At 44.9% G+C, this 26,352-nt stretch overlaps 1 protein-coding gene across 9 annotated transcripts in view; it reads right to left on the bottom strand.

The window, feature by feature from the left end:
- Positions 1–3,893: 3,893 nt before the first annotated feature.
- trim28 (tripartite motif containing 28) overlaps positions 3,894–26,352 on the bottom strand; it is a 45,257-nt gene continuing 22,798 nt past the window's right edge. For 2 of the 9 annotated variants that reach the window (XM_033013395.1, XM_033013394.1), the window contains exons 7-20: positions 25,893–26,039; positions 25,140–25,257; positions 23,154–24,196; positions 21,596–21,946; positions 18,713–18,880; positions 15,384–15,575; positions 14,233–14,305; positions 10,969–11,017; positions 10,097–10,283; positions 9,406–9,737; positions 8,684–8,807; positions 7,562–7,639; positions 6,913–7,044; positions 3,894–4,562 (exon numbers count right to left, since the gene is read on the bottom strand). In XM_033013395.1, coding sequence (XP_032869286.1) covers positions 4,326–4,562; positions 6,913–7,044; positions 7,562–7,639; positions 8,684–8,807; positions 9,406–9,737; positions 10,097–10,283; positions 10,969–11,017; positions 14,233–14,305; positions 15,384–15,575; positions 18,713–18,880; positions 21,596–21,946; positions 23,154–24,196; positions 25,140–25,257; positions 25,893–26,039 — 3,231 coding nt within the window. In that variant the 3' untranslated portion in view covers positions 3,894–4,325. Of the gene's footprint in view, positions 4,563–6,634; positions 6,760–6,912; positions 7,045–7,561; positions 7,640–8,683; positions 8,808–9,405; positions 9,738–10,096; positions 10,284–10,968; positions 11,018–14,232; positions 14,306–15,383; positions 15,576–18,712; positions 18,881–21,595; positions 21,947–23,153; positions 24,197–25,139; positions 25,258–25,892; positions 26,040–26,352 lie in introns of those variants that run through there. The other 7 variants (XM_033013398.1, XM_033013397.1, XM_033013396.1 and 4 more) reach the window with 6 other exon arrangements.

Below are 26,352 nucleotides of genomic sequence, written 5' to 3' on the forward strand. Positions count from 1 at the left end.
GTGCATCTGTGTCTGGGGGTGCGTCTGTGTCTATGTCTGGGTGGGTCTATGTCTGGGTGTGTATTTATATCTATGTCTCAGTGTGTATGTATATCTATGTATCAGTGTGTGTCTAGATGGATGTCTGTCTGGGTATGTGTCTGGGTGTCTATGACTGGCACAATATCTGGGGCACTGTGTGTCGAGCTGTGTATGGGTGTGTGTCTGGTGCAATGTCTGCGTGTATGGGACATTGGCTGTGTGTGTGTGGGTTTGAGTGTGTGTCTGGGGCAGTGTGTACGTCTATATGTGTCTGGGACAGTGTCTTGGTGTGTGCCTATGTCTGGCATAGTGACTGGATGTGTGTCTCGGGCAGTTTCTGAATGCGTGTCTCAGGCAGTGTCTGAATCCTTGTCTGGGTCTGCGAGTGTCTCCGGCTGTATTATAGGTCCAGTGTTTGGATCTGGGTGGCTGTGTGTCTGGGTTGGCAGCAGGACTGGGTCTGAAGTCAAACTCTCAGGCTCCTCCTGTCCCTGTAAGATGTTGGGGCATCTTTGGGTGACACTGGGGTGTCGGAGTGCATGGTTGTAGAAGGCTCCAAGTACCTGGCTTGGTTGGGAAGGGACAAGTTAACCAGGGAGTTGCGGAGGGAACAGTCTGCGAAAAGGAGGAGATGGGAAAATGTGACAATGGTATCCCATTGGACGTGGCGAAAATGTCAGAGGATTATGTGTTGTACAGCAGGCAGTGAAGAAAGCGAATGGCATGTTGGCCTTTATAACAAGAGGAATCGAATATAGGACGAAAGAGGTCCTGCAGTTGTACAGAGCCCTAGTGAGACCACACCTGGAGTATTGGATGCAGTTTTGGTCCCCTAATTTGAGGAAGGACATTCTTGCTATTGAGGGAGTGCAGCGTAGGTTTACAAGGTTAATTTCTGTCATATGCTGAGAGAATGGAGCAGCTGGGCTTGTACACTCTGGAGTTTAGAAGGATGAGAGGCGATCTCATTGAAACATATAAGGGCTTAAGGGCTTGGACACGCTAGAGGCGTTAAGGGCTTGGACACGCTAGAGGCAGGAAACATGTTCCCGATGTTGGGGGAGTCCAGAACCAGGGGCCACAGTTTAAGAATAAGCCATTTAGAACGGAGACGAGGAAACACTTTTTCTCACAGAGAGTGGTGAGTCTGTGGAATTCTCTGCCTCAGTGGGCAGTGGAGGCGGGTTCTCTGGATGCTTTCAAGAGAGAGCTGGATAGGGCTCTTAAAAATAGCAGTCAGGGGATATGGGGAGAAGGCAGGAACAGGGTACTGATTGGGGATGATCAGCCATGATCACATTGAATGGCGGTGCTGGCTCAAAGGGTCCAAATGGCCTACTCCTACACTTATTGTCTCTTGTCTAGTCTCTACTGACAAGGGAACTGTTCCTGTTGAAACTTGGAGAGGGGGGAGCAAGAACAAAGATGCAGGGGTACCAAGGAGACACATGTGAGGGCCTCATCCATACCAAGAGTTCTCTATTACAGACAACACCCTGGTGAAACTCAGAAAATTGACCAGAAAAGGACATTCGGCCCACAATGTCTTCCAGCACCACCCTCTGCCTCCGATCATCAAGCCAATTTTAGATCTAATTAGCCAGCTCATCTTGGATCTCTTGTGCCTTAACTTCTGGACCAGCCCACTATGCAGAACTTTGTTAAATTCTTTATTAAAATGTGTACCACCCTTGTGGGGTGGTATAAATATGCTTGAGTGTTCCCTAAGGAGAACTATCAACTGTAAAACCTGGCCCAGTAGAAGAATCAAGACCCAGAGGGCATAGATTTAAGGTGAGAGGAGAAAGATTCAATTGGAACGCGAGGGATGCCAGAGGGTGGTGGGTATATGGAATGATTTGCCAGAGGAAGTAGTGGAAGCAGTTACAGTAGCATTTAAAAATATATTTGAATGGGTACATGGGCCAGGCTTGGGCAGATGGGACAATTGAAGCTCTGGCTCTACGTGAGTAGGAATGGCTCTGCTAAAAGGTCACAGTTTAGTGGAGTTTTATTTGGGGGTGTCAAGTCAACTTTATTAGTCACATACTCATACACGATGTGCAGTGAAATGAAAGTGGCAATGCCTGCAGATTGTGCAAAAAACTACAGAACAGAATAGAACAGAATCAGTATTTACATATTAGGAAAAAAGACTCAACACAACAGTAAATTAGTCCCTGGTGAGATAAGAGTTTTCAGTCCTGATGGCCTGTGGGAAGAAACTCTGTCTCATCCTCTGTTTTCACAGCGTGACAACGGAGGTGTTTGCCTGACCGTAGCAGCTGGAACAGTCCGTTGCTGGGGTGGTAGGGGTCCCCCATAATGTTGCTGGCTCTGGATCTGCACTCTCACACTGCCCGCTGCTGAAAGACTCATCCATGCCTTCATCTCCTCCCAACTGGACTATTGCAACTCACTTCTCCTTGGCATCAGCTCCACCTACATCAACCGACTCCAACTGGTCCAGAACACAGCCGCCCGACTCATCACCCACACCAAATCCTGGCATCACATCACTCGTCCTCAAACAACTTCACTGGCATCCCATCTCCCACCGGATCACCTACAAAATCCTGATCCTCACCTACAAAGCCCTCCACCATCTGACCCCCCCATATCTCACTGACCTCCTCTCCCCCTACCAACCCTCACGGTCCCTCAGATCCACATCAGCCGGTCTCTCCATCCACAAGTCCAACCTCCGCAGTTTAGGGGACAGAGCCTTCTCCAGGGCAGCTCCCAGGCTCTGGAACTCCCTCCCCCAACTGATCCGCAATTCCGTGTCCCTCACCATCTTCCAGTCCCGCCTCAAGACCCATCTCTTCACCTCTGCCTATCCTTAGCCCCACGTCCCCCTCCCTTTTCATCTGTGCATTAATTGCCTTATTATTGTGTTTTGTATTGAATTCTGTCTTTACTTTGTGTACTAGTCATGTCTCTACTATTTATTTCATTCCTCTTACATGTTTTTCCTCTACCTGCAAAATTTTTGTAAGGTGTCCTTGAGACTCTTGAAAGGCGCCCATAAATAAAATTTATTATTATTATTATTATTATTATTATAGGTCCTGCCATTGTTTGGTACAGGTACAATGATGAATCTTTTGAAGCAGGTGGGGACCACGGACTTGGCCAGGGAGAGGTTGAATATTGTGGTGAGCACTGGAGCTACCTGAGTAGCAGAAGACTTAAGTACTCGCCCAGATATACCATCTGGGCTTACAGCTTTCCTCGTGTTCACACGTGTCAGAGCCCTCCTCACTTTGTGCTCGGACAAGAATGTGTGCACATCTCCAGCAGAGGAACTCCCTCCAGCCTCGCTAGCCAGCATGCTGGCGGTGTTGTTAGCTGGCGAGCTAGGGGTGATGTTGCCCGTCTCGAATCGTGTGTAGAAAGAGTTCAGGTCGTCAGCTAGGGAGGTGCTGGCACTTCCGGTTGAGGGGGGGCTGCTCCAGTAGTTAGATACAAAGAATCAAAGGACATGGACCCAATAAACATGGCAGGTTTAACAAAATAATAATCTGGCTCTCATTAACCAAGATAGACAATAGGTGCATGAGTAGGCCATTCTTTCTCTTTCCAGAATAAGGCGATGGATCTGGTATCATGTACACAATTGTTACAAGGGTCAGGGGTTTAACATACTCTGGGGGCTAGGTGGTCAGACAATCAGACGTTCCTAAGCAGAAGCAGTCTCGTCTCTCACACCTGTGCCAACTCTCAACTCTCCTGCTAGAAGCCAAGAACAGCTAACGAGCTGCCTTGGAATCACAGCAGTCAGTCCAAGACATTCACAGCCGGACGAGGCCCTTCAGCCCATCATATCAATGCTGCCTGGCTTCAGGAAAGAAAGAGTCCAGCAACCCTGATACCGTTGGACCTTTTAGTTTTATTACTGAGCGATGTAGGATTATCCCTCAGTGAAAATGACTTTATTTGCTCTTGTTTTACTATGATCCAGTATGAATTTCAACATGAAATACAGACAATGTATATTACACATTATTGAATTCTTTAATACATACAGTTTACACATAAAAAAAACAACGGGTGCCGACCTCTGCCGACAAACCCAGGGGCAAACAAAACGTCTCCGTGCTACTTCTCCGGTTCCATTTAAATTCAGTACTAAAGGTTTTCACATCTGGAATTCCTTTCCATGGACTGTCCCAGGCTCAGGTTTGTACAGGTAACAAGTCTCTTCACCCCTGCAGAGCAGAGGGATCTCTCCTCATTCCAACACCATCAGTCTCAGGGCTGTTGTCAACCACCCAACCAAAGCTGCAGCTCAGGTGTCCCGTTCACAGTGGCTGGCCCTCGTCGAGCCGTTGCCTCTTTGGCTGCGTGGGGCCACTGTCAGCCTGCTCTGTATGGCGGCTGCCATCCCTGCAGTCAGTTTGGTCACAGTGCATGCTGCCCGACTCCAGCCCCTGCTTGGCTGCTCTGCTGCCAAAGGTTTTGCCGTTGAAGACATCCGCCAACTTTTCCTCAAAGAATGACTCGAGCATCAGTACAGACTCGGCAACCTCCTTTTTCTCCTTCAAAGGAATTCAAGGGACATGAATTTTTCTTTGTTAGAAGATCAATTTAATTAAAATGACAGTTGGGTGTAAACTACAATAAACAATTTCCAAGGTAATCCAACAGGCACTACAGACTGCATTCATGGACACACATAATATGCCACCCTTCTTCACACAGCATGATCAGACAAAATGAACCCAAGCCACGTGCACCATGCAAGGGTTGACCTCGTGCTTGGTTACACAGCTACCATTTTACAGTGTGTGAGAGTGAGATATGGAAAGAAATACCAGCATTCAAGCTGAAGCACATGCACAGTGTAGAGGGCTGATTCTAATTAGAATTAGAATGGAGAAGGATGAGTGGATCGGATGAAGGTAGTTAACTTCTGTGTGAATGCAGGCAGTGAAAGTTGTGCTCACTGCCTTTTGCTTAGTCAGCAAGGTCTTGAGTCGGCAGGTGAACAATAAAATGGGCGGAGGACAATGTAATCTCTTCTACACCACAGGGAAGGTTTTAGTTTGTTGTGCACTATGGACCAAATACAGAACAGAGTGTGATGGGAATGAGTCACTAGACAACAATGAAGATTACTCCCCTCATTGCCCCCACTTTACAACCAGAGGTCCCTTTGTAAGAATGCAGAAGTGGAGATGGTTAGCTTGTCCTTATGTAGCCCTCAGTTCAGCAGCACAACTCCTTCCTTCCTCACATGCATTTAAGAGAGAATTAGATATAGCTCTTAGCCCTAGAACGGAATCAAGGGATATGAGGAAAAAGCAGGAACGGGGTACTGATTCTGGATGATTAGCCAGGATCATTTTGAATGGCAATGCTGGCTCTAAGGGCCGAATGGACTACTCCTGCATCTACATTCTACGTTTCTAAGGTCCTCATGGGGTGGAGCCTTCAGTCCGCAGGGCCCATAATGACCATAATCACCAACTACAGCTTATTCAACTGGCTCTGGGCTGGGAGGAGAATGTGTTCATGCTTCTGATTATGTACAAAACATTTTTGCAAGCGTAAGATTGATTGAAATAAATGTATTTCTGTTTGTATTTATATACAGATGGTAAAAGATTGTAGTGCCACCAGCAGAATGATTAGCGTGAAGACGTGCAAAGGAGCAGTGCAGTGTCCTGGGTGGGTAAACGAGCTGGAGGACATGGCAGAGATCGAGGGGAACATAAATGTGCAGTATTCGAAAATGAGCATGACTGTTTTGAAATTGAAGATGTTGTTGGACGATTTATGGAAGAGGTGAGGAATCAGGGAATGTTCATGGGTGTCACTGAATTATTCACGGTGTCTTTGGCTACAATTGGCCTCAGTCCTCTGCACTGGAGGAGGATTTGGAATGAGATCCCATTCTACTCGAGTACCTCTCTGTTCTGTACTGGAGATCAGAAGTTAAAAAAGCTTTGAGAAATTGTGCTATTGTAGGGAGATCAAAATAAACTTATTTCTATCATCGGCAGTCACTCGAAACGAGTATAACTGTCCTCTCGTCTCTATAGGGTGCATTCCCGAAATGGAGGACACTTGTGCGTGACTTTGTTTAACTCTGTTTGGGGAGACTGGCGCACAGACGGCCACCACACGGTCCTTGACAGATCTGGGTCAGGATCCAGTGGCATGGAGTCTAAGACGACCGGGGACCCTTTTCTGCTGCAGCCTTCATCCGCCTTCCCAGCCATTGTGATGCACCGTTGAGGTCTTGGTTGGATTGCTCTTGTCAGGGACCTCCCCCTCGACCTTATCGTCATGGGTGGCCCTACCAGGAGCATAGCTCCAGACGGCATCTCTCTCGGGATCTCGGGACCACACAAGCTTCTCCACCACAACAAGGTTTCTATAGAAAAATATTAATAGTCAGAAAAATCTGAAGATAATATCCAGGGCAAGACATTGAGAAATACACGGTTTGCACCATGACTGGTACAATTGGAAATAAAAATTGTCCATTGTGAAGCTAGGTTGAATTTAGGTGGTGTTGATCTCTCTTCAAATTAATCCAATGTTATGACTAAATGCAGCAAATTGTAAGGAAAGATGCATCTCAGACACTAGAACTGAGCTGCTTCATATAGGATTGCTTCTAGATAACATTTAGTGCATGTGTTCTCCCAATCACCAATGGTAATGAGGTTATTGTGGAGGAACATCCACGGCATCCTTTATCAGAGAAGGTCATCAAACTTTCAGAAGCTGTTGAAGAACAAGGATATAATGAGAAAGTGTTTGGAGTAGCGGAGACTTCACAGGTAGTATTGGTCTCACCTTTGCCTTCACAAGCAGCAGAAGTAAATAAAGCCACAGACAATAAAACAGCATGAAACAATCTGCTGCCTCTTTGCTTACCTGACTCAGTTCAAATGTCTTAAACAACAGCCGAGCCTCAAGCACAAACTCATCAGGGGATGAATAATGGGGAGTGCTTGTCTTCTCAAGTTTTGCTCTCAGAGAAGACAAATCTAACGGCTGTCTTTTCAACTGTAAAAGAGAAGGCATGAGCAAAATTAGTCTAGAGCAGCAAAGGTCTGAGCAATATCTCGCTAAACTGCAGGGCTACAGAAAGGATTGGAAGAATTTGGATGACATTCTGAATTTTGGAATGGAAAACCTTGACAGGAAGTATTTGCAGTAATTAAGTTTCTTTCAGGTAAGAATTTTCACTTTCAAAATCTCAGTTCTCTACAGCCAGTTAAATATTTATAAAAATTGTGACCTAGCAATTCATGAACAAAGAAGGAGTCACAAACAGCAGAGTAATGAAGCAAGCGCCACCCAGACTATTGGGAGAACGTACTCCATCTTGTCCAATGTGGCGGCAATCAGGGTTGTAGTTTAACATGTCATTTTATAACCACCACCTCTAACAATGTGCGACTCCCTCAATACAAAGCCTGTCGCATGACTCAGGAGTGCTCAGAGACAAGAATGCAACTCAGATACATCTATTTTAGAAAAAAAAGTTGAATCGATGAAGAACTAATCGTCGATCACTGACCTGGGAGGCCCCACTCGGGTTGTGAAAGGCCTGGCACATCTTATGAGACAGAAGCAACAACAGCAAGCGTTCACATTTCTGTAAAAACACGTCACAGTCAGACAGAAAGTTGCCACTTTAAACATATTGTGTTTACAAATTGTAACAACAGCACAGAGTATGAACCTTCTCACGGAGACATTTTGAAGAGTGCAACCCCGTGAATACTGGTCTAGAGGCCACAGTGTCTAATGCTGGGCAGTCAATGCTGACAGCTGATTGCAGGCTTCCAGCAAGCTTTGTCTCTTCACAAGCATTTGATCCAGACAGGTAAACTTCACAGGAGCAGAATCTTTAGCTGCTGGTCCCTGGTTCCTGCTGGAAACATCATCTGGCCGTTTCAGAGATACTGCTGTGTACCGACCGGTCAGTATTACAAGGGCCAGCCAGCAGGTTCTCAACTGCAAATACCACCAGGCATGTGGACCCCAAGCTCAAAGTAATGCTTTCCAAGGGATTATGCAAGGACAGGGTCATCTGTGGAACCAAGAGGATCCTGTGTTCAGTTTTGGTCACCCGCCGATAAGAAAGTTGTTGTTAAGCTGGAAAGAGTACAGAGAAGATTTATGAGGATGTTATCAGAAATTGAGGGCCTGAGCTTCAGGGAGAGATTAGGCAGGCCAGGCCTGGAGTGCAGGAGGCTAAGAGTTGTATAAAATGATGAGGGGAATAGATAACACAGGCAGGTGAGACTGGTGTAGATGGGGCATCCTGGTTGATGGGCAAGTTGAGCCGAAGGGCCTCTGTCCATGCTGTTTGATTCCAAGATGATATCCCCCTTCTCATTGCCACGGTTCACTTAGGATTACTTGTGGCAGCGTTTCGCTGGAGGTAACAGATCAGCAGACTGTGGTCCAGGTAAACAGAGGACAGCCCAACTAACCAGTCTGAAAAAGGGTGCTAATCCAAAACACTGCCTATCCATATTCTCCAGAGATACTGCTTGACGCACTGAGCTACTCGAGCACTTTGGTTCCTTTTTGCTAAACCAGTTCCTTGTGGCCACAATGTGTAGCCAAGAAACTCGCAAGTTAATCAGAGGTTCCGATTCAATTCAATGTCATTCCCAGTTTTAATACAAACCTGCTGATCGACAGCACCAAGGCCATCCTTTGTGGCATTTCCAATGTTTGCTAATGTTGACGAGCTTTCACTCTGAACTTCAGATGTCGCCAAATCCACACATAAGGAACAGGTCCATTCAACACTGCAGAATAAATAAAACAACCCAGTTACCAACAATGATCTGTAAAATGCTAGTAGTTATACTCCAGTCATGCCTGACATTGAATGATAGCAGCTTCATTCTGGATGTGACGAGCAGAGTTCCAGTTTTCACGCTGCATGAAGCACGCAGCAGGCCTTGAGAGAGTAAACCCATTGACAAGGATGATAACAGAGATCAAAATTTCAGAAACGACGTGGTTTTACTCAAAACCACTGATGGAATGAATGGGAGGGGCAAAGGAAGCTTCTGACCTCCATAAACACGACATCTGACATAACACTGAACGTTCTCCCTCTCACCAGCACATTAGGACCATGTAACCTACCGATCTGCACATCCTTTGGATTTGGGAGGAAATCCATGCAATCAGAGAGAGAATGTACAAGCACTGAAGGTCAGAACTGAACCCTGGTCACTGGAGCAGTGAGGCAGCAGCAGCTCATGACAACAATACAATGGTTTGAGGTTACCATTTCCAAGACAAGGTCAGCGATGATCCCATGGCTGCCTTCTCTAACGTGCAACATCAGAACACTGCTCACCACTTACTCTTCCACCAGTTTTATGCGAGACTCACCTGGGCATGCTGAGCAAGGCTGGGACGTGGCAGCCCACATGGAACACCTTCAAACAGTGGCTGCAGCAGGACAGCTCGCCTCCCTTGCCACAGACGACACACAGCACCTCATCCTGTTCCTCGCCCTTCTCACTCACGCTGCACAGCGGGGACGCCTTGAGATCTGGAATACTTCCAGGTGACTTTTCGCTGGGGGAGGGCGTGGGGCTCAGGGCGTGATGGGAGCGCTTGCTTGTTACCTCGGTTCTCTCATTAAAGACAAATTCAATTTCAGTCACCGATGCGGGAGAGACGGAGTTCGGTGGCGTCAAGGTGCTCTCCAGAGTTGGTGCCTGTGGGTCAGAAACAGTCACCATTTGGTGTGGGCGCAGGACATCATGCCAAATGCAGAGAGGAGGAGGTAGATTTTTATCAGGTAATAAAGTATTCAGACCATACAACCTTGACCAATTCACTTGGGGGAAGAGGTAAGAAAGACTAAATGCAGTCCCTAAGTTCCAGAAAATCTACTATGGACTTCTCTTCTTTTGTATTTAGTACTACAAACACATTCAAACAAATTATGCTACATAGTTTAATTAAAATGGAAAAGATTAAAATATGTCTTCACAGTTACCTAAAACATTCAGACAGAGGGAATAGAGCATCTTTGCTTAAAATTCCAGGAAGTTTACAATAAGTAGATGTTTACCGTGATGGGTGGATTCAGAGGCAAGCCTTCTCCTTCGATGATGATCAGGCTAAACTCATCCTGCCCACTGCCTGGTAACAGCTTGAAGGTCGGCAGCTCTGTGTCAGTAGACAAATCGATCTGCAATCGCTCTAACCGCACATATGGGACTTTCATGTTCAATTTGGGTTTAACGTTCAAGTCCGAGCTAAAACAAAAAAGAAAAGTACACAGCATTACCTGTCAAAAGTTCAAAATGGAAAACAATCTAAAGACTGCGCACGTTGAGAATCTGAAACTAAAACTGGCAAGCATTGGAAACACTAAGCAGGCTGGGCAACATGCGTGAACAGAGAGGCAGACTTAATGTTCATAAGTTATAGAAGCAGAATTATGCGATTCGGCCCATCAAGTCTACTCGACTTCAATCATGGCCAATCCATCTTCCCCTCAGCCTCGCTCTTCTGCCTTCTGCCAATAACCCGACACCCAATGTTCTAATAAACTTTCTCTCTCTTTCTACATATTTTATCAACATTCAAATGTTCGCAGCACGTCAGCCTGTCTTTTAGAAATTCTGCACCATTTTTAAAAATAATTTCTTCATTTGTTTTTCTGAGTTTGTGTGCCTGTGATGCTTTTGCAAACTAGATTTTTATTGTACCCTCACCATATTTGTGCCGGTGACAATAAACTAGACGTTTCTGTTTCTACTGGAACTGAGAACCAGGAGGGAGCTGTGTAATAATTTTTCACTGGGCAATGATAGTGTACTATCCTATCCCAATGATAGTGTACTATGCAAAGGATTGTTTGTGCTTCATCTGCCAATGGACAAGTTGCAAACATTTAAGTTTGTACGGAAAGCCGATGGGTGAAATGCAGAGGCTTACCTGCCACCAGCATGCTCTAGAGTACACTGCAAAGGATTACATCCGGACTCTGAAGTAAATGCAACACGAGTAAATAAATAACACAGCCAGAACTACATTAAACATTCCCACAAACAATATACCAAGTTTTTGACTAGGCTGCAAAATTTAAACCGCACATATTAAGTACATACCCATGTTCTGAAAAAGAACACAAGCATCTGTTCACAAAGTTTAAAGATAGCAACACCATGAGAGATTGCCGTAGTCACACAATCCCATTGAATATGAACGTTTATATCCAGAGGACGAGAGTCGAGCTAATCGAGAGTCGATACTAATACGACAGTACAATGACCAAATTAAATCATAGCAGGGAGTACCATGTTCAACCACACCTTCAAATGGATGAATTGACCATGAAGATGCAGTATGAATCTATTATAATAATACCTGAACTACAAAAGCTAAATTAGAAGAGGTGAAAGGACCCTGGGATGTAAAAACTCAAGGGTGTTGTGACTGAGATTTTGAAGATATTAAGTGGAACTGGTGAAGCAGACAAAGAGAAACCATTTTCGGTGGCTATGGAGTCCAGGACTTAATTGAAAGGCTGGAACCAGGTCTATGTGGAGTGGAGCATTCCCATTTCCCACCGCGTTCACCAAGTCACTGCATCTATTTTTACACTAATTTACCCAAACTGATTTTAACTCCTCACAAATCTGATATTAATTCTAAATGAATGATCAGAGGCATGAAGGAACACAGGGAAACACGGGGAATGGGGAGCTGGTTCACGGATTGGATTTGAATGAATAACCATATAATAACCATATAACAATTACAGCACGGAAACAGGCCATCTCGGCCCTTCTAGTCCGTGCCGAACACTTACTCTCACCTAGTCCCATCTACCTGCACTCAGACCATAACCCTCCATTCCTTTCCCGTCCATATACCTATCCAATTTATTTTTAAATGATAAAATCGAACCTGCCTCCACCACTTCCACTGGAAGCTCATTCCACACAGCTACCACTCTCTGAGTAAAGAAGTTCCCCCTCATGTTACCCCTAAACTTTTGTCCCTTAATTCTCAAATCATGTCCTCTTGTTTGAATCTTCCCTACTCTCAATGGAAAAAGCTTATCCACGTCAACTCTGTCTATCCCTCTCATCATTTTAAAGACCTCTATCAAGTCCCCTCTTAACCTTCTGTGCTCCAAAGAATAAAGGCCTATCTTGTTCAACCTTTCTCTGTAACTTAGGTGCTGAAACCCAGGCAACATTCTAGTAAATCTCCTCTGTACTCTCTCTATTTTGTTGACATCTTTCCTATAATTTGGCGACCAAAATTGTACACCATATTCCAGAATTGGCCTCACCAATGCCTTGTACAATTTTAACATTACATCCCAACTTCTATACTCAATGTTCTGATTTATAAAAGCCAGCACACCAAAAGCTTTCTTTACCACCCTATCTACATGAGATTCCACCTTCAGGGAACTATGCAGTTATTCCTAGATCCCTCTGTTCAACTGCATTCCTCAATTCGCTACCATTTACCATGTACTGTCCTATTTTGATTTGTCCTGCCAAGATGTAGCACCTCACACTTATCAGCATTAAACTCCATCTGCCATCTTTCAGCCCACTCTTCCAAATGGCCTAAATCTCTCTGTAGACTTTGAAAATCTACTTCATTATCCACAACACCACCTATCTTAGTATCATCTGCATACTTACTAATCCAATTTACCACACCATCATCCAGATCATTGATGTATATGACAAACAACAGTGGACCCAACACAGATCCCCGAGGCACCCCACTAGTCACCGGCCTCCAACCTGACAAATAGTTATCCACCATTACTCTCTAGTATCTCCCATTCAGCCACTGTTGAATCCATCTTGCTACTCCACTATTAATACCCAACAATTGAACCTTCTTAACCAACCTTGGAACTTTGTCAAAGGCCTTATTAAAGTCCATATAGACAACATCCTCTGCTTTACCCTCATCAATTTCCCTAGTAACCTCTTCAAAAAATTCAAGAAGATTAGTCAAACATGACCTTCCAGGCACAAATCCATGTTGACTGTTCCTAATCAGACTAAATCAGGTTCAAGGAACTACACAATTGTTCATGGAAAACATCCAGAATGTAGAACCCAAATGAAGGAGGAAGCATATGCCAAGTTTAAGAAGGATACAAAGTACTGGAGTAACTCAGCGGATCCCCTATCCCTTCCCCAGAGATGCTGCCTGACCAGCTGAGTCTCGAGCCAAAACGTCACCAATCCATGTTCTCCAGATATTGCCTGATCTGTTGAGTTACTCCAGTACTTTGTCCTTTTGTGTAATAACCAGCATCTGCAGTTCTTTGTTTCTACAATATGCTAAGGCAGTTTGAGATTAAGGAGGTAGTGATGCTGAGGCTCTTGAAGAACATTAAGGTACATAAGGGTGGCACAGCGGTAGAGTTGCTGCCTTGCAGCGGGAGTGACCTGATTTCGATCCTGACTACGGGCGCTGTCTGTATGGAGGTTGTATGTTCTGCCTGTGACCGCAATGGTTTTCTTTGGGTGCTCCGGTTTCCTCCATGTGTATGAAAGTGCTAGTGTGTTCTGGCTGATCACTGGTCAGCTCAGACTCGGTGGACCGAAGAGCCTGCTTATGCACTGTATCTCCAAAGTCTAAAGGTGGATAAGTCCCCCATGGTCTGATGGAATCTATCGCAGGTTGTTGAGGGAGGTGAGAGTGGAAATTATAGGCTCCTTGACAAGGATCTTTGTTTCTTCTCTGGCCACAGGTGATGTCCCAGAGGACTGGAGAGTGGCCAATGTTGTTCCTCCTTTAAGAAAAGTAGAGAATCCAGGGAACTGTATGCCAGTGAGCCTCAGGTCAGTAGTAGGGAAACTATTGGAGAGAATTCTTCGAGATTGGATTTACTCCCATTTGGAATGGGCTAATTAGGGATAGCCAGCTTGGCTTTGTACATGGCAGGTCAAGTCTCACTAACTTGTGGAGGAGGTGACAAAGGAGATTGATGAGGGTAGGGCAATGGTACACGTTGTATAGTAGTACGTCTATTGATAAGGTCCCTCATGCTGGGCTGATCCACAGGATTAAGATATACGGGATTCACGATGACTTGGTTGCATGGATTCGGAACTGGCTTCTTTGAGTTTGAGAAGCCACTAAGTCATGGAATGGACTCGAGACTCTGGAAATTGTATTCACAGCAAGTAATTAAATCATGTTAATAGCAATTACCTGAAGCTTCCTGCAACTGTTTAATGGGGTTTCCCTGCCCCTCTTGCTCAGTGGTGCTGCTGGCATTTGACAGCTGTTAATAGACAGGAAACATTGCAGTCAATTATCCCTTATTCATTTACAGCAAACAGTTACAAACAGTTGTTAAGATGTGGGATCTGGAAGATGGAATTGGGTATGGTTTAATGCAACAGGCAGGGTATACAAACAAATAAAAGGGGTATCTGAGGAGAGGACAAGGAACTAAAGGTGCTTGTTTGAGAGCACAAGTGAGCTTCCACTAGCATATCATCATCAAATTAAATGCTCAGAAAACAATTTCATGCCAGCAGCCACAATCATCCCCCAATCGCCCCAACCCCATCATTCAGCTTGTTATCATCCATTATGTCAGTCACCCCTTTAGTCACACAGCACTACCCCACACAACTCTCCCTGTAACCTTACCCCCGTCACATAGCACTACACCACAGCCCCTCTCCTCATTACCCCAAACCTCCTTAAGTCACACAGCCACTACTCCACTCTCCCTGTAACCCCAAGCCTCCTTAAGTCACACAGCCCCCACTCTCCGAGTACTCCCAAGGGAGCATGGCTTTCCCCCACCCACTGTGTGTAAGCAGGAGTTGCACAAAGCACCTCTGGTGGGAACCCCCAACCTCCCGACGAAGCCTCCAGTTACCATTACCTGGGTGCAGGACTCCAATTATTCCCAAAGCTGGATCCCTCACAAAGGTCTCAGAGGGAATGGAAACATTCTTGCTTCATCCAAGGAAGCAGAACCTTCCCCACATTCTACTCTTAAAGGCCAGGGCCTGCTTCATCCCAAGGACAGTCTATAATGCCTCCTCTCAGAAGTAAAACAATATCCGATGCTCCTCCTGGACCTTACCCGCCTGGATGTCTGGCAAACTAAATGGAAATAGCAGCTTTAAATTATTGTGCTTATTTATGTTTTTTAGGACCACTGAGCAAGAAATGACCGTGGTGCACTGGTGCAGCAGACTGGAATGAATGTAGAAGTCCTATATTGGTTCCTCAAGTCACAAAAATAAAACTGGGAGAAAAGGTATTAAACTGAAGATGGAATAGGGATTACCTGCCCCACAACAGGAGCAAGACACAGATTTGGCATTGGTGTTTTTGCTAACCTTGAAGGGCACACCCCTCCTCGGTTCAGTGAATGCACGAGGAACGTGACATGTAGGCTGCCCTTTCACACATCCTTCCGCTCCCGCCTCAGACCAGGGCGAGGTTCCATTGGAGGTCAGGATCAGAGAGTACAGTAAGCTATCATCTATACCAACCTGCTGTGGCACTAGAGGGGGCCCCGCACAGAAATACTGCAACACAAGACAGCATTTGGTAATGAGATTAGCAAAAGTGTGCAGGATACAGGAGTAAACTCGTTCATATTATCCCCTGTGCTCAATAACAAAACTACTTCTCCAGCTTACAGCAACAGAGATGTCCACACACAGCCTCAACTAGTACTGCTAGCTGGCCTCCACCATCACTGCTGCTGGAGTCAAGAGTGTTTGTCATATGTACAAACTAAAGAACAATTACATTCTTACATTTAGCAGCATAACAGGCCTATAACACAATACACATATATAATATATTATAAACAAAAAAATCAATACATGAATAACCGCAAAACTAGTGCAAAAAATCCATACGTCCTTAATAGAAACAAGGCTATAGTTGAAGATAGTGTTGTACTGTGTTCAAAGACCCTAACAATTGGGGGAAAAAGCTATTCTTGAATCTGGTGGCCATGATTTTCAGGCTCATATGTCTTTTTTTCTGATAGTAGGAGTGAAATGTGAGTGCGGCTAGGGTGGTGTGCGTCTTTGATGATACCAGCTGCCGTTTTGCAGCAGTGCCTTCCATAGATACCTTCAATGGTGGGGAGGTCAGCACCTGTGAAGGACCAGGCAGTAACTTCCACTCTGTAATCTCATTAATTCCTGGGTGTTTGAGTTGCCAAAACAGGCCATGATGCAACCGGTCAATATGCCCTCTACTGTACACATGCAGTACATTGGCATAACAAATCTCCTCAATCTTCTTCGTAAGAAGAGGCATTGATGGGGTTTTTTTAACGATTGTATCAATGTACTGTACCCAGGTCAGATCTTCAGAGATATGCAGATCCAGGAACTTGAAGCTATCAACTCTCTCCTCCGCCAACCCGTTGATGAAGACAGGTTTGTAGAACCTTGGCTTGCCACTCCTGAAGTCAACAATCAGCTCCTTGGTTTTGCTGATGTTGAGAACTTGATTGTTGTTCTGCAAACCATTCGTGCAGATTATGAAGAAATGTCACCCATTCCTTCTCTCCATAGGAACTGCCTTACCCGCTGAGTTACTCCAGCATTTTGTGTCAATCTCCCACCTATACTCATCATTACCCATATCATTCAACAGTAGTTTTGTTGACAACATAAAGACCATGTTGGAATGGTGTATGGCTACACAGTTATGGACGTAGAGTGAGTAAAACAGGGGACTAAGCATGATGCCCTGAGGTGCTCCTGTACTGATGGTTATCAAGGAGGAAGTGTTGTTGCCAAGTCATACTGGTTTGGAGGGAATGATTGTGTTGAACAGCAAACTATTATTGATGTACAATAGCCTGATATATGCGTTTTCATTGGTCAGTGCTGAGTGGAGAGATGCTAGATCACATCCCTGTTCATTTTTTGTGGCGGTAGACAATTTGTAGTGGGTCCAGGTCTTTGCTAAGGTAGGAGTTGATGTGTCATAACCAACTTCTCAAGACACTTAATCGTTACAAACGTTTGAGGCATGACCCTTACTCTTCTTGGTCACCAATATTATTGATGGCCTTTTCTAGCAGGTGGGAACTTTGAACCTTGGTAATGAGAGGTTGAAGATGTCTGCAAAAACTTCAGCCAGATTGTTGGCATACGCATTAAGAACATGCTCAGGAACACCAGGGCTGGACACTCTCCGAGAGTGCTCACTCATGAAGGATCATCTAAAGTTGGCCTCAGTGATTTGGATTACAGTGCCTTCGGGAACTAGGGGGGGGGCCCCGAGAAGGCAGAATGTCTTTTGAAGAGAGCTTAGAACACATCTAGCTTGTCTGGGAGTGGTGCCTCGCTGTCACTTGAGCTGTCAATTGGTTTGGCCTTGTAGGAAGAGCTAGCGTGCAAGCCATGCCACAACTACCGATCGTCCATCTCACCCTCCAGTTTAGGGCAACATTATCTCTTTGCTTTTCTGATGACCTTATCAAGGTCATATCTGGATTTCCTATGTGAACCTGCAGAGCCAGGCTGGCAAGGGTTGCTCGCTCAACTGCTTCCCTCAACAACGCTGCTGTGTCTGGAGTCAAAGTACGGGAGTACGGCAGGTTTCCCTCCCTGAAGACTGTTACTGAATCAGGTAGGGATTTTCGAACCAGTAGTTTCATCGTCACCACTGCAGAGATTACTTTTTAAAGTAAAAATTATTGAATTGTTTCCACGCTCCCTTCATGGCTGTGAAGGGATCTGACCTCTGACCTGCTGTGTCTGGATTGAGTATTTGTGGGGTTGAAACTCTGGCCTGATGACAATGACAGTATCTATCTTCACCATGCAAAGTGATGATAGATTTGAAGAGCTGAAAACTGAGGAAATCCAAACCGAGATCAGCTCACACACAGAGGCTTAATGCTGGTGATACACAGTATCCAATGCATTGTAAGGAAGTAAAGCAGAAGAACTCTGCAGTTCCCCCCTGGGAATGAACAGTATGAATATTCTTTGACAGCAGAATGCAGTAAAAGAAATGCCAAGTAAGCAAGATAATGTATCGCCAGGAATACAGGTTTTTATTAACCACTTCCATGTGAATTTTGTAGACAAGATCAAAAAGAGGATTATCCTAGCTCATCGTGCCCTTTTCTCCTATTTAATATAGTCCTTCCATTTAAATGGTTTACGAGGGTATTTCTCTTGCTCTACAGAGCCTAAGGTGGAAGAGGGAGTCTGCACAGGCTATTAACCAGATGCTGACAGTTAACAGGCATATCAGGAGAAACAAGCCTTTGTCAACAATGAGGTCATGTCAACATACCTTGGTAGTATTTCAAAATTGGAAGCTGAAGGATCACACTATTGCCAGCACAGAACAACCTGACCATCTGAGCTAAGTCCTTGCACACCCAGTGTCAGGCACAAGTATGGAGATACTTTAATTTTATGTTGCACATTAAAATTACGCTTCAAGAATTTGTGGTGCTTCGGATGCTATTACTAACCTAAAAAGATACTGGAATCATGGCTTTAACAGATTTTGTACACTATTGCAGCTGACTGGCATCTAGCAATCTCTACTGCATCAAAATTCTGGGGCAAAGTGGTGGGAAACCCTGCAAAGATCAGCCAAGGTGGAACAAGCCAACCGCGCTACACCTCGCCTAGTTTTTGGTTTTGGTTCTGTATCCCTATCAGCCAGTAGTTACCTGTTCTTGCGCAAAATGGTGGGCAGTGGCCGGGCCATCTCTGTGGGGCAGTATGACACGGGGGTACGAGGTTGCCTGCTGCACCAACATCTTGAGTTGGTCAACCGGGCTGTTGCCAAGGCGATGGCTTGACGTTGGAGACCGATGGCAATGTGCACCAACCGGAGTCTGGAGGACAGAAAATGGAGATAAATGTTTTAATGAGGTGGCGCACAAGCTTGGTGAAGCTGTGGTGGTTTGCACAATGGTGTTGGTGAAGGAAGGGGATGGATGTCTGTGGGGAAGGTTTCCCTATTCACTCCATTTCTTTCTAGTTCAGCAGTTTATCCTGACTCTCATGATTTCAACGTTTCTTCGTGGAATTTTTTGAAACAACATATTTTCTAATGATTCTTACTATTAGGACAAAGATCTGGTGGATCTTATTGAGTTTAGAATATAAAGAATCAGAAAAGGATGTGGCATCCATCCTTAGAATAGGCACAATGCTGCTCCCTGCTGCTGCTCAGGAGCAGTGAAATCTGTCACATTTACAGCTGGACAGATATGTCAGGACTAGACACAAGAACAGAAAATACTGGAAACACTCAGCAGGTCAGGCAGTATCCATGGATAGAGAAATAGAATCAATGCTCCAGGTTGAAGATCCTTCACCAGAACTGCAAATATGAGAATAGTGTATTTTAAGTTGTAGAAAGGGAAAGGAGGAGAGAATGAAGGGAATGTTTATGGCATGAGAGAGACCAAGGTTGCCCAGATGACAATTGCTCATTACCTTCTCGTTAATTGTAGCCGTACGGTCTGAGGGAGGTGTAAATACAGGGTGATGTTTAGCAGATAACAAGCCTTTCCTCTTGTATGAGCACAGGCCAGTTGTGTTTTCCATTTGTTTTTCTCCCTACAGATGACATCTCATCTGCGGGAAATCCAGCATTCCATTCCAAGATTTTAGCAACTGTTGTTCTCACAGCTCCAGCGGAGTCATCATTTTGTTTTCATTCCTCTCTCTATACTCCTCCAGTGATCAGCTATGGTTAATCAGATGGCATCAAAAGCAACTGTCGACTTTGGCTTCTGACTGGACACAGGCATTCTCTCTTCTTCCATCCCTCCACTCCCTGGTTGTTTGCTCACCTTTTCAATTCCAACAAAGGCTCATTGACATGCAAGGTCAACCACCTCATTCACCACAGGTGCTGTCTGACCTGCTGACATGTTCATGTCTTTGTGTCAGATTTTCAGCATCTACAGCCTTTTGATTTACTGCATGAATTATGAACAAGCCGCGATGCTTCTATTGTAAAGGCACAATCTGCAATCATTGAGAAAGACGACAATTCAAAGCATCACCAAGTCCAAGTCCATAATGAATGAGCATGTCAAGTGGATTTGCTGTGGTTTTGGAGCCTTGGATGATGATTCTGCTTCACCTATTAAACAGAATTACAGTTGACAAATCTGGGATTGAGCCACATAAACCATGACTTTGTCAAACTATAGATGGGGAATGTACAGAATATCTTGGTGAAGATTTCAGGTTCAATGACTACAGTTTAAAAATCACAGCAAAGCCAAAGGCTCCAACGTAAAATCAACTGAGGTTCTGCTCCTGCGTTTGGCAATCCATAGTAAATGCACGCACAGCCTCATGGTTTGAGAAAGACCAGACTCATTGGTAGTCAGTTAGGACTGAAGTTACAGGTCACTTTTACACATCTAGAAGGCAGGAACGGAGTACTGAATGGGGATGATCAGCCATGGTCACATTGAATGGCGGTGCTGGCTCGAAGGGTCAAATGGCCTACTCCTGCACCTATTGTCTATTATCTACATTGTCATGGAAAGCAATAGAGTCATAGAGCGATGGACTCCATGACACACCACAGCAACGTACAGCGATTAACTCCACGGATGCGGATTGGGTCATGGGTGGGATTACTTGAATCCTGTAATACATACCTGAAGGAAGAAGAAGCAGGGAAAGTTTTATGTGGGTGACGTCAATCAGGAGATGAAGAGCCTAATTGCTCGGGCTTTGTACACAGAGAATTATGATGTGTAGGAGGCTTGATGGTGAGGCACAGCTTTCTGTAAGCACTAGCAGAAAGATTTGACTTCTTACCTTTTCTTCCAAAGACACCTAGCTCCATGAGCTACTCATATTAGCTTTCATAAAGCTACTAAACGCTGTACGTTCACAGGCCCCAGCTTTCTAACTTTTAAGCCACAGCTGGAGTTGTGTTGGACTGTTTCTGATTGATAATTAGTGACCCATCTCAGCAACAGCTTCCAGTCCGACAACTCTTCTCTTTACGTCCCTATTCTGGTCTCTACATTTTTACCACCAGTGACTGCTCTTTTTCATGCTTTCACACAATGCTCACAAATTCGCTCTACTTTCTCCCCCCCCCCCCCCCCCCAGTTCCATCTCAGTGAATCAAACATCAAATAGAGGCATGTTTCAAGCTGGTAGTTGCATCAGCAGAATATTTAACCAAAATTTCACTTGGTAAAAACCCACTGAAAGATTTATACACAATAATACCCATAAACAAAAAAGTGTCATCAAGCTTGAGGAAGAATGCTGTCCTTTACATGCTGGTAAAATATAGAGGCAAACACCTTGCATTTACATGCAACGTTTGCTTTTAGATCTGTCTTCTATTTTTCCCAAACTTGCCATGTTTGGACAGTAAGTTACCAAATCCCAGTTGGTGGTTGGTTTTCTGCTACTAACAATGGTGAAAGAGGGAGCTGGGAGTTAAGACAATAGGCCTGGAGCACACTAAAATATGTTGCTCAAAGGCAGATTTGATAATACAAACGGGCCCCAAGTATTGCACTATGACATTACAAATGAGTTAAATGATGTAACATACTTACACTATGCCCGGCAGCAGGGATGTTGGAGTATGCGTGCTGGGGTGCAGCAGTTGTTAGCAACTGCCGGCTGGTAGTAGTATTCGATCTCAGTGCTTGTTGCACAGGAGGAGATGGTCGACTGCCAGGAGTGTTTGATAGCCCAGTGGATGTTGATATTTGCTGCACTGGTGGAGACTGAACACCACCAGCTGTGCTAGGCCCAAAGGACAATTGCTGCCGGGGTGTCGGGGAAGGTAATTTACTAACGACAGTAGGCTGATGCATGGACATTTGCTGGTACAGTGTCGCTGTCTGACCCCCACTGATCGATTGCTTGGCAGCTCCCTGAGTATGCCCCTGAGGCTGGCGCACCTACAAAACAACCAGGAAACCAATGATAAAGCACATACTCAAAGTTATAAACAAACAGAAGTAAGCTTCCTATATTTCGGGGCTTCCCATTTCTAGGGATAAGGAACGAGGGATTTATTTATTGGGTGACTGGATGGGGCTCTTATTGGAAGAGAACATGAGCAGGTCTGTCATTGAGTTCAAAATCATGATCAGTTTTAATGGAGTAGATCCAAGTGCCAAAATGAGGCAGTCATTGGAGAGCACAGGTTGTGATGAAAGAAATAGTGGTTTATAATGATTTTCTGTAAACAGATGACCAACCTGAAACACTCTGCCCAACATAATATGAAAGAGGATTTAATTAAGAAGAGTTGCTTAAATACTCAGAAATAACATTATGAGACCATGAGCAATGAGTGCAAGTCAGATTAATGACTAAGGACCTGGCATGGATGTTCCATATCAAAGTAAAACAACAAATATTTTATCCACTCACTAATTAGACAATCGAGTACATGCCTTGCTGGGCTATTTCAAGTCATAGAACATAGTATCATCAGAACATCAGTACAGCACAGGAACAGGCCCTTCGGCCCACAATGTCCATGCTAAACATGCCAAAACCAACACTGATCTGTCTGCACATAATCTCTACCCCTCCGTATATTATGCCTATCCACGTCTCTTAAATGGCACTATCATATCCACCTCAATCACCACCCCAGCAACGCGTTCCAGGCACTCAGTACCTTCTGTAAAATAGTTGCCCCTCACATCTCCTTTAAACTTTGCTCCTCTCATCTTCAAGCTATGCCCTCTGGCAAAAACTGTCAATCTTGGACAAGTTTTAACCTACCAACTTACACTTCTTTGGGAATTGGAAACATCCAGAGGAAAGTCAAATGGGATGAAGAATATGTACAGCAGTTCAGGATTGAACCTGGATCCATTCGGATTAAGAGATGACAATTATCAAAGAACCTAACAAAAGATTTGCAAAAGTAAAATTATCTTGTCTGGGGAGATGGATTTTGCTGCCCTTCTTAGGTTGCCTCAAACAAGCTGCACAGTAAGTGTTTTTAAGTATGCAACCATTGCATTAACGATGCATATAAAACCACGACACATACCAATCATATCCCTTTAAATGGTTAATAACACGAGCTTCACTTTGGCACAAGGATATATGAGAAAAGCAATAATTGAAATGACTTGACAAACTTACTTGTATTCCATTCATTTGTGGCAGTAAGAGCACCTGACCCATGAGCTGCTGCTGCTGCTGTTGCTGTTGCTGCTGCTGCTGCATTGGCAAGATGCTCCCTTGTTGAACCACCTGCACCTGCATCTGCTGAAGATACCTCCCATTAGCACTGGTCATTGTGCTTGTTGGCTTCACCAGCTGCACTGCTTGCTGCATCCGCGAGAGGCTGTTCACAGGTGGCCAAGATGCAGCCGTGTGAGGCTGACGGATGATGGCCTGCTGCGTGCTCTGCGGTGGAGGTGGCTGGCGTGGAGGTGGGAGAGCTGTCTGCTGGTAATTGGGTGGTGGAAGGCGATGGGGGGGCTGCATAGGTACGTGATTTTGCCAGGAGTTTCCTTGCTGTGCAATCATTCGATTGTTGGACTGGTGTTGGGCCAGGGTCTGGGAGCAGTGGCTCGACTGATACTGGGGAGCAGATTGGTGTTGGGCCACAGGCTGGGGGCATTGGCTTGACTGATACTGGGGAGCAGATTGGTGGTGGGGGGATGATTGGTGTTGGGGGGCAGATTGGTGTTGGGAGGCAGATTGATGTTGGGCCACAGGCTGGGGGCAGTGGCTTGACTGATACTGAGGGGCAGATTGGTGGTGGGGTGCAGATTGGTGGTGGGGTGCAGATTGGTGTTGGGGAGCAGATTGGTGGTGGGGGGCAGGTTGGTGGTGGGGGGCAGGTTGGTGGTGGGGGGCAGGTTGGTGGTGGGGTGCAGATTGGTGCTGGGGGGCAGGTTGGTGGTGGGGTGCAGATTGGTGTTGGGGAGCAGGTTGGTGCTGGGGGGCAGGTTGGTGGTGGGGGGCAGGTTGGTGGTGGGGGGCAGGTTGGTGATGGGGGGCAGGTTGGTGCTGGGGAGCTGATTGGTGCTGGGCCACAGGCTGGGGGCAGTGACTGGACTGATGTTGGGGGGCAGGTTGATGCTGTGCGATGGGCAGGGGGCAATGGACAGACATCGACGGATGTTGTACTGAAATATGTGCTGACAACGTTGAGGGAACTTCAATCATAACATTGCCTGTTGGGAAATAAACAGGCTGTGAAAATGTATTTTAAGACAGTACCTACACTACAATATCACAATTCCAAACAATATAAACGCACATTGATTGAAAAAGCACTTAACAGAACAAGATTTGTACAACACAGAAATAGGCTTTTGGCCCACCATATCAATGCCGCCCATTCTGCACAACTACTCTCATCACATTTGCAGGCATTAGGACTATCTTTCCATACCATCTCATTGTGATTGTATCTGATTCCAACACCAGCTCCGACAGTGCATTCCCAATATCAACCACGTAGAAAAAACCTTTCCCACCAACCCCCATAAAACCCCTCCTTATGCCTCTACCATGATTATCTACCCTATCTATGCTTTTCAAGATTTTAGATACCTCCACCAGTTACCCCTCAGTCTCCCTCAGCCCAGGGAAAACAAGACCAAACTATCAAATATCTCCTCATCAGTAAAATTCTCCAATCCAGGCGACACCCTGATGAATCTCCTTTGCACATTGCGTTACTTGCACTAGAAACATTTGATCTAAGACATAGACGTAGTGCCATAAGCCTAGGAAAAGAAATTCACAGCTTGTGTGAAATTCACAGCTTGAAATTCACAGCCCAGGGAGGGGGGGGAAGAAGACATGCAAGAGGCCAAAATTGGAAGGTTGTTGGACTGGAGGAAGCTACACAAGATTGGGATGGGCAGGATGACGAATGGCTATAAAAACAGGAATGAGAACTTCAAAAATCAAGGGGTTGTTAAATGACAAAGCACACACAGATCAGTGAGTACAAGGGTGATGATATAGGGGACTTTCAGCCAGTTAGAATACTGGCAGTCTGGTGTTAGATAAATACAAGTTAGGGAAGGCTGGGCAAAATGGTCCAACATGAAGGTTACACATTTCAGTAGTAGTTTTGGAAACAGAAACAAGGTTTGAAGTACTCACCAAAATTAGCTGCATTCTTAGTCCAAAAGGCAGAGTCCCAGAGAAATGTAATAATGTCATTCTTCAACTCCTCTGTGTTAACCTTTGATTGCAATCCTCTTTGTAACTGGTAGAAGATCTGTAAAAGTAAAGATTCTCTAAGCAGGAAGCTTAGTACAAGATAATAATTCTGTACAATCAGAATCATGTTTTATTCGCCAAGTATGTGTTGCAACATACGAGGAATTTCAAGAGTTACAAGATAATATAGTGAATGCACAGGACGCAAAAGATTAATCCCTCTATCTGCTGAGCCTGACTAAGTTTGTTGTGCACAAACCATACACAGCCAGCAGTTATGCAATTTGAAGGAACTTTAATGTGGTGTTCAGATCAGGTCCGTTAAACTGAACCTCTCAAACAGCCAGAATCCCCATGCTGGGATCAGATTCAGAATTAACTAATCAGGTTTATTTACTTATTTAGCAAGTAAGATACACATGGCAGGTACAATTCTGTACAAGATAATAACAGTTAAGTTGCCTCATTTCCTAAAATGAAATCTTGATCATAATGAATGCAGCCAGTCTCTTCAGCATTCTAAACATAATCTAAACAGGGCAGCATTTCAATATGTACTCAGCCTGAATTGTCTAATTCTGAATCAGCTTTACCTTCCATGCTTATAAACACATTTTCTAGTTGCAGCAACTGAGCAATTAGACTAGGATGGGAAACTCATTAATCAGAATTGCAGATTGAGAGCTACAATACCAGTTTTTTGCAAAGCAGCAGTGCTGTGCTGTTATCCGTACTGACGGCCCACGAAGCAAACTTTAAGACATGGTCCATCTGCCGGTACAGTTTGGACATGGAAAGATGTTGTTGCTCCAGTTTCAGCTGTTGCTCCTCCGCCAACCTCTGTTGGGCATCAAAACAAAATATATAAACCTTGCAAAAATCATTCATCAGTCATAGTTATACTGCAGAAAATAGACCACTCAGCCCAACCTAGATGGCTATCTAAGCTAATTCCATTTGCCCATATCCCTCTAAACCTTTCCATCCTTACAAATGACTCATAAATATTGTTATTGTACCAGCCTCCACAGCTTCATCTGGGAGATCACTCTACATACCAACCACCCTCTATGTGAAAAAGATGCTGCTCAGGTCCCTTATAAATATTTCCCCTCTCAAGTTAAATCTATGGCCACTGTAAATCTATGTGTGT

This window comes from Amblyraja radiata, chromosome 38 (genome assembly GCF_010909765.2).
Source record: "Amblyraja radiata isolate CabotCenter1 chromosome 38, sAmbRad1.1.pri, whole genome shotgun sequence".
In the NCBI taxonomy this organism is placed as follows: Eukaryota; Metazoa; Chordata; class Chondrichthyes; order Rajiformes; family Rajidae; genus Amblyraja; species Amblyraja radiata.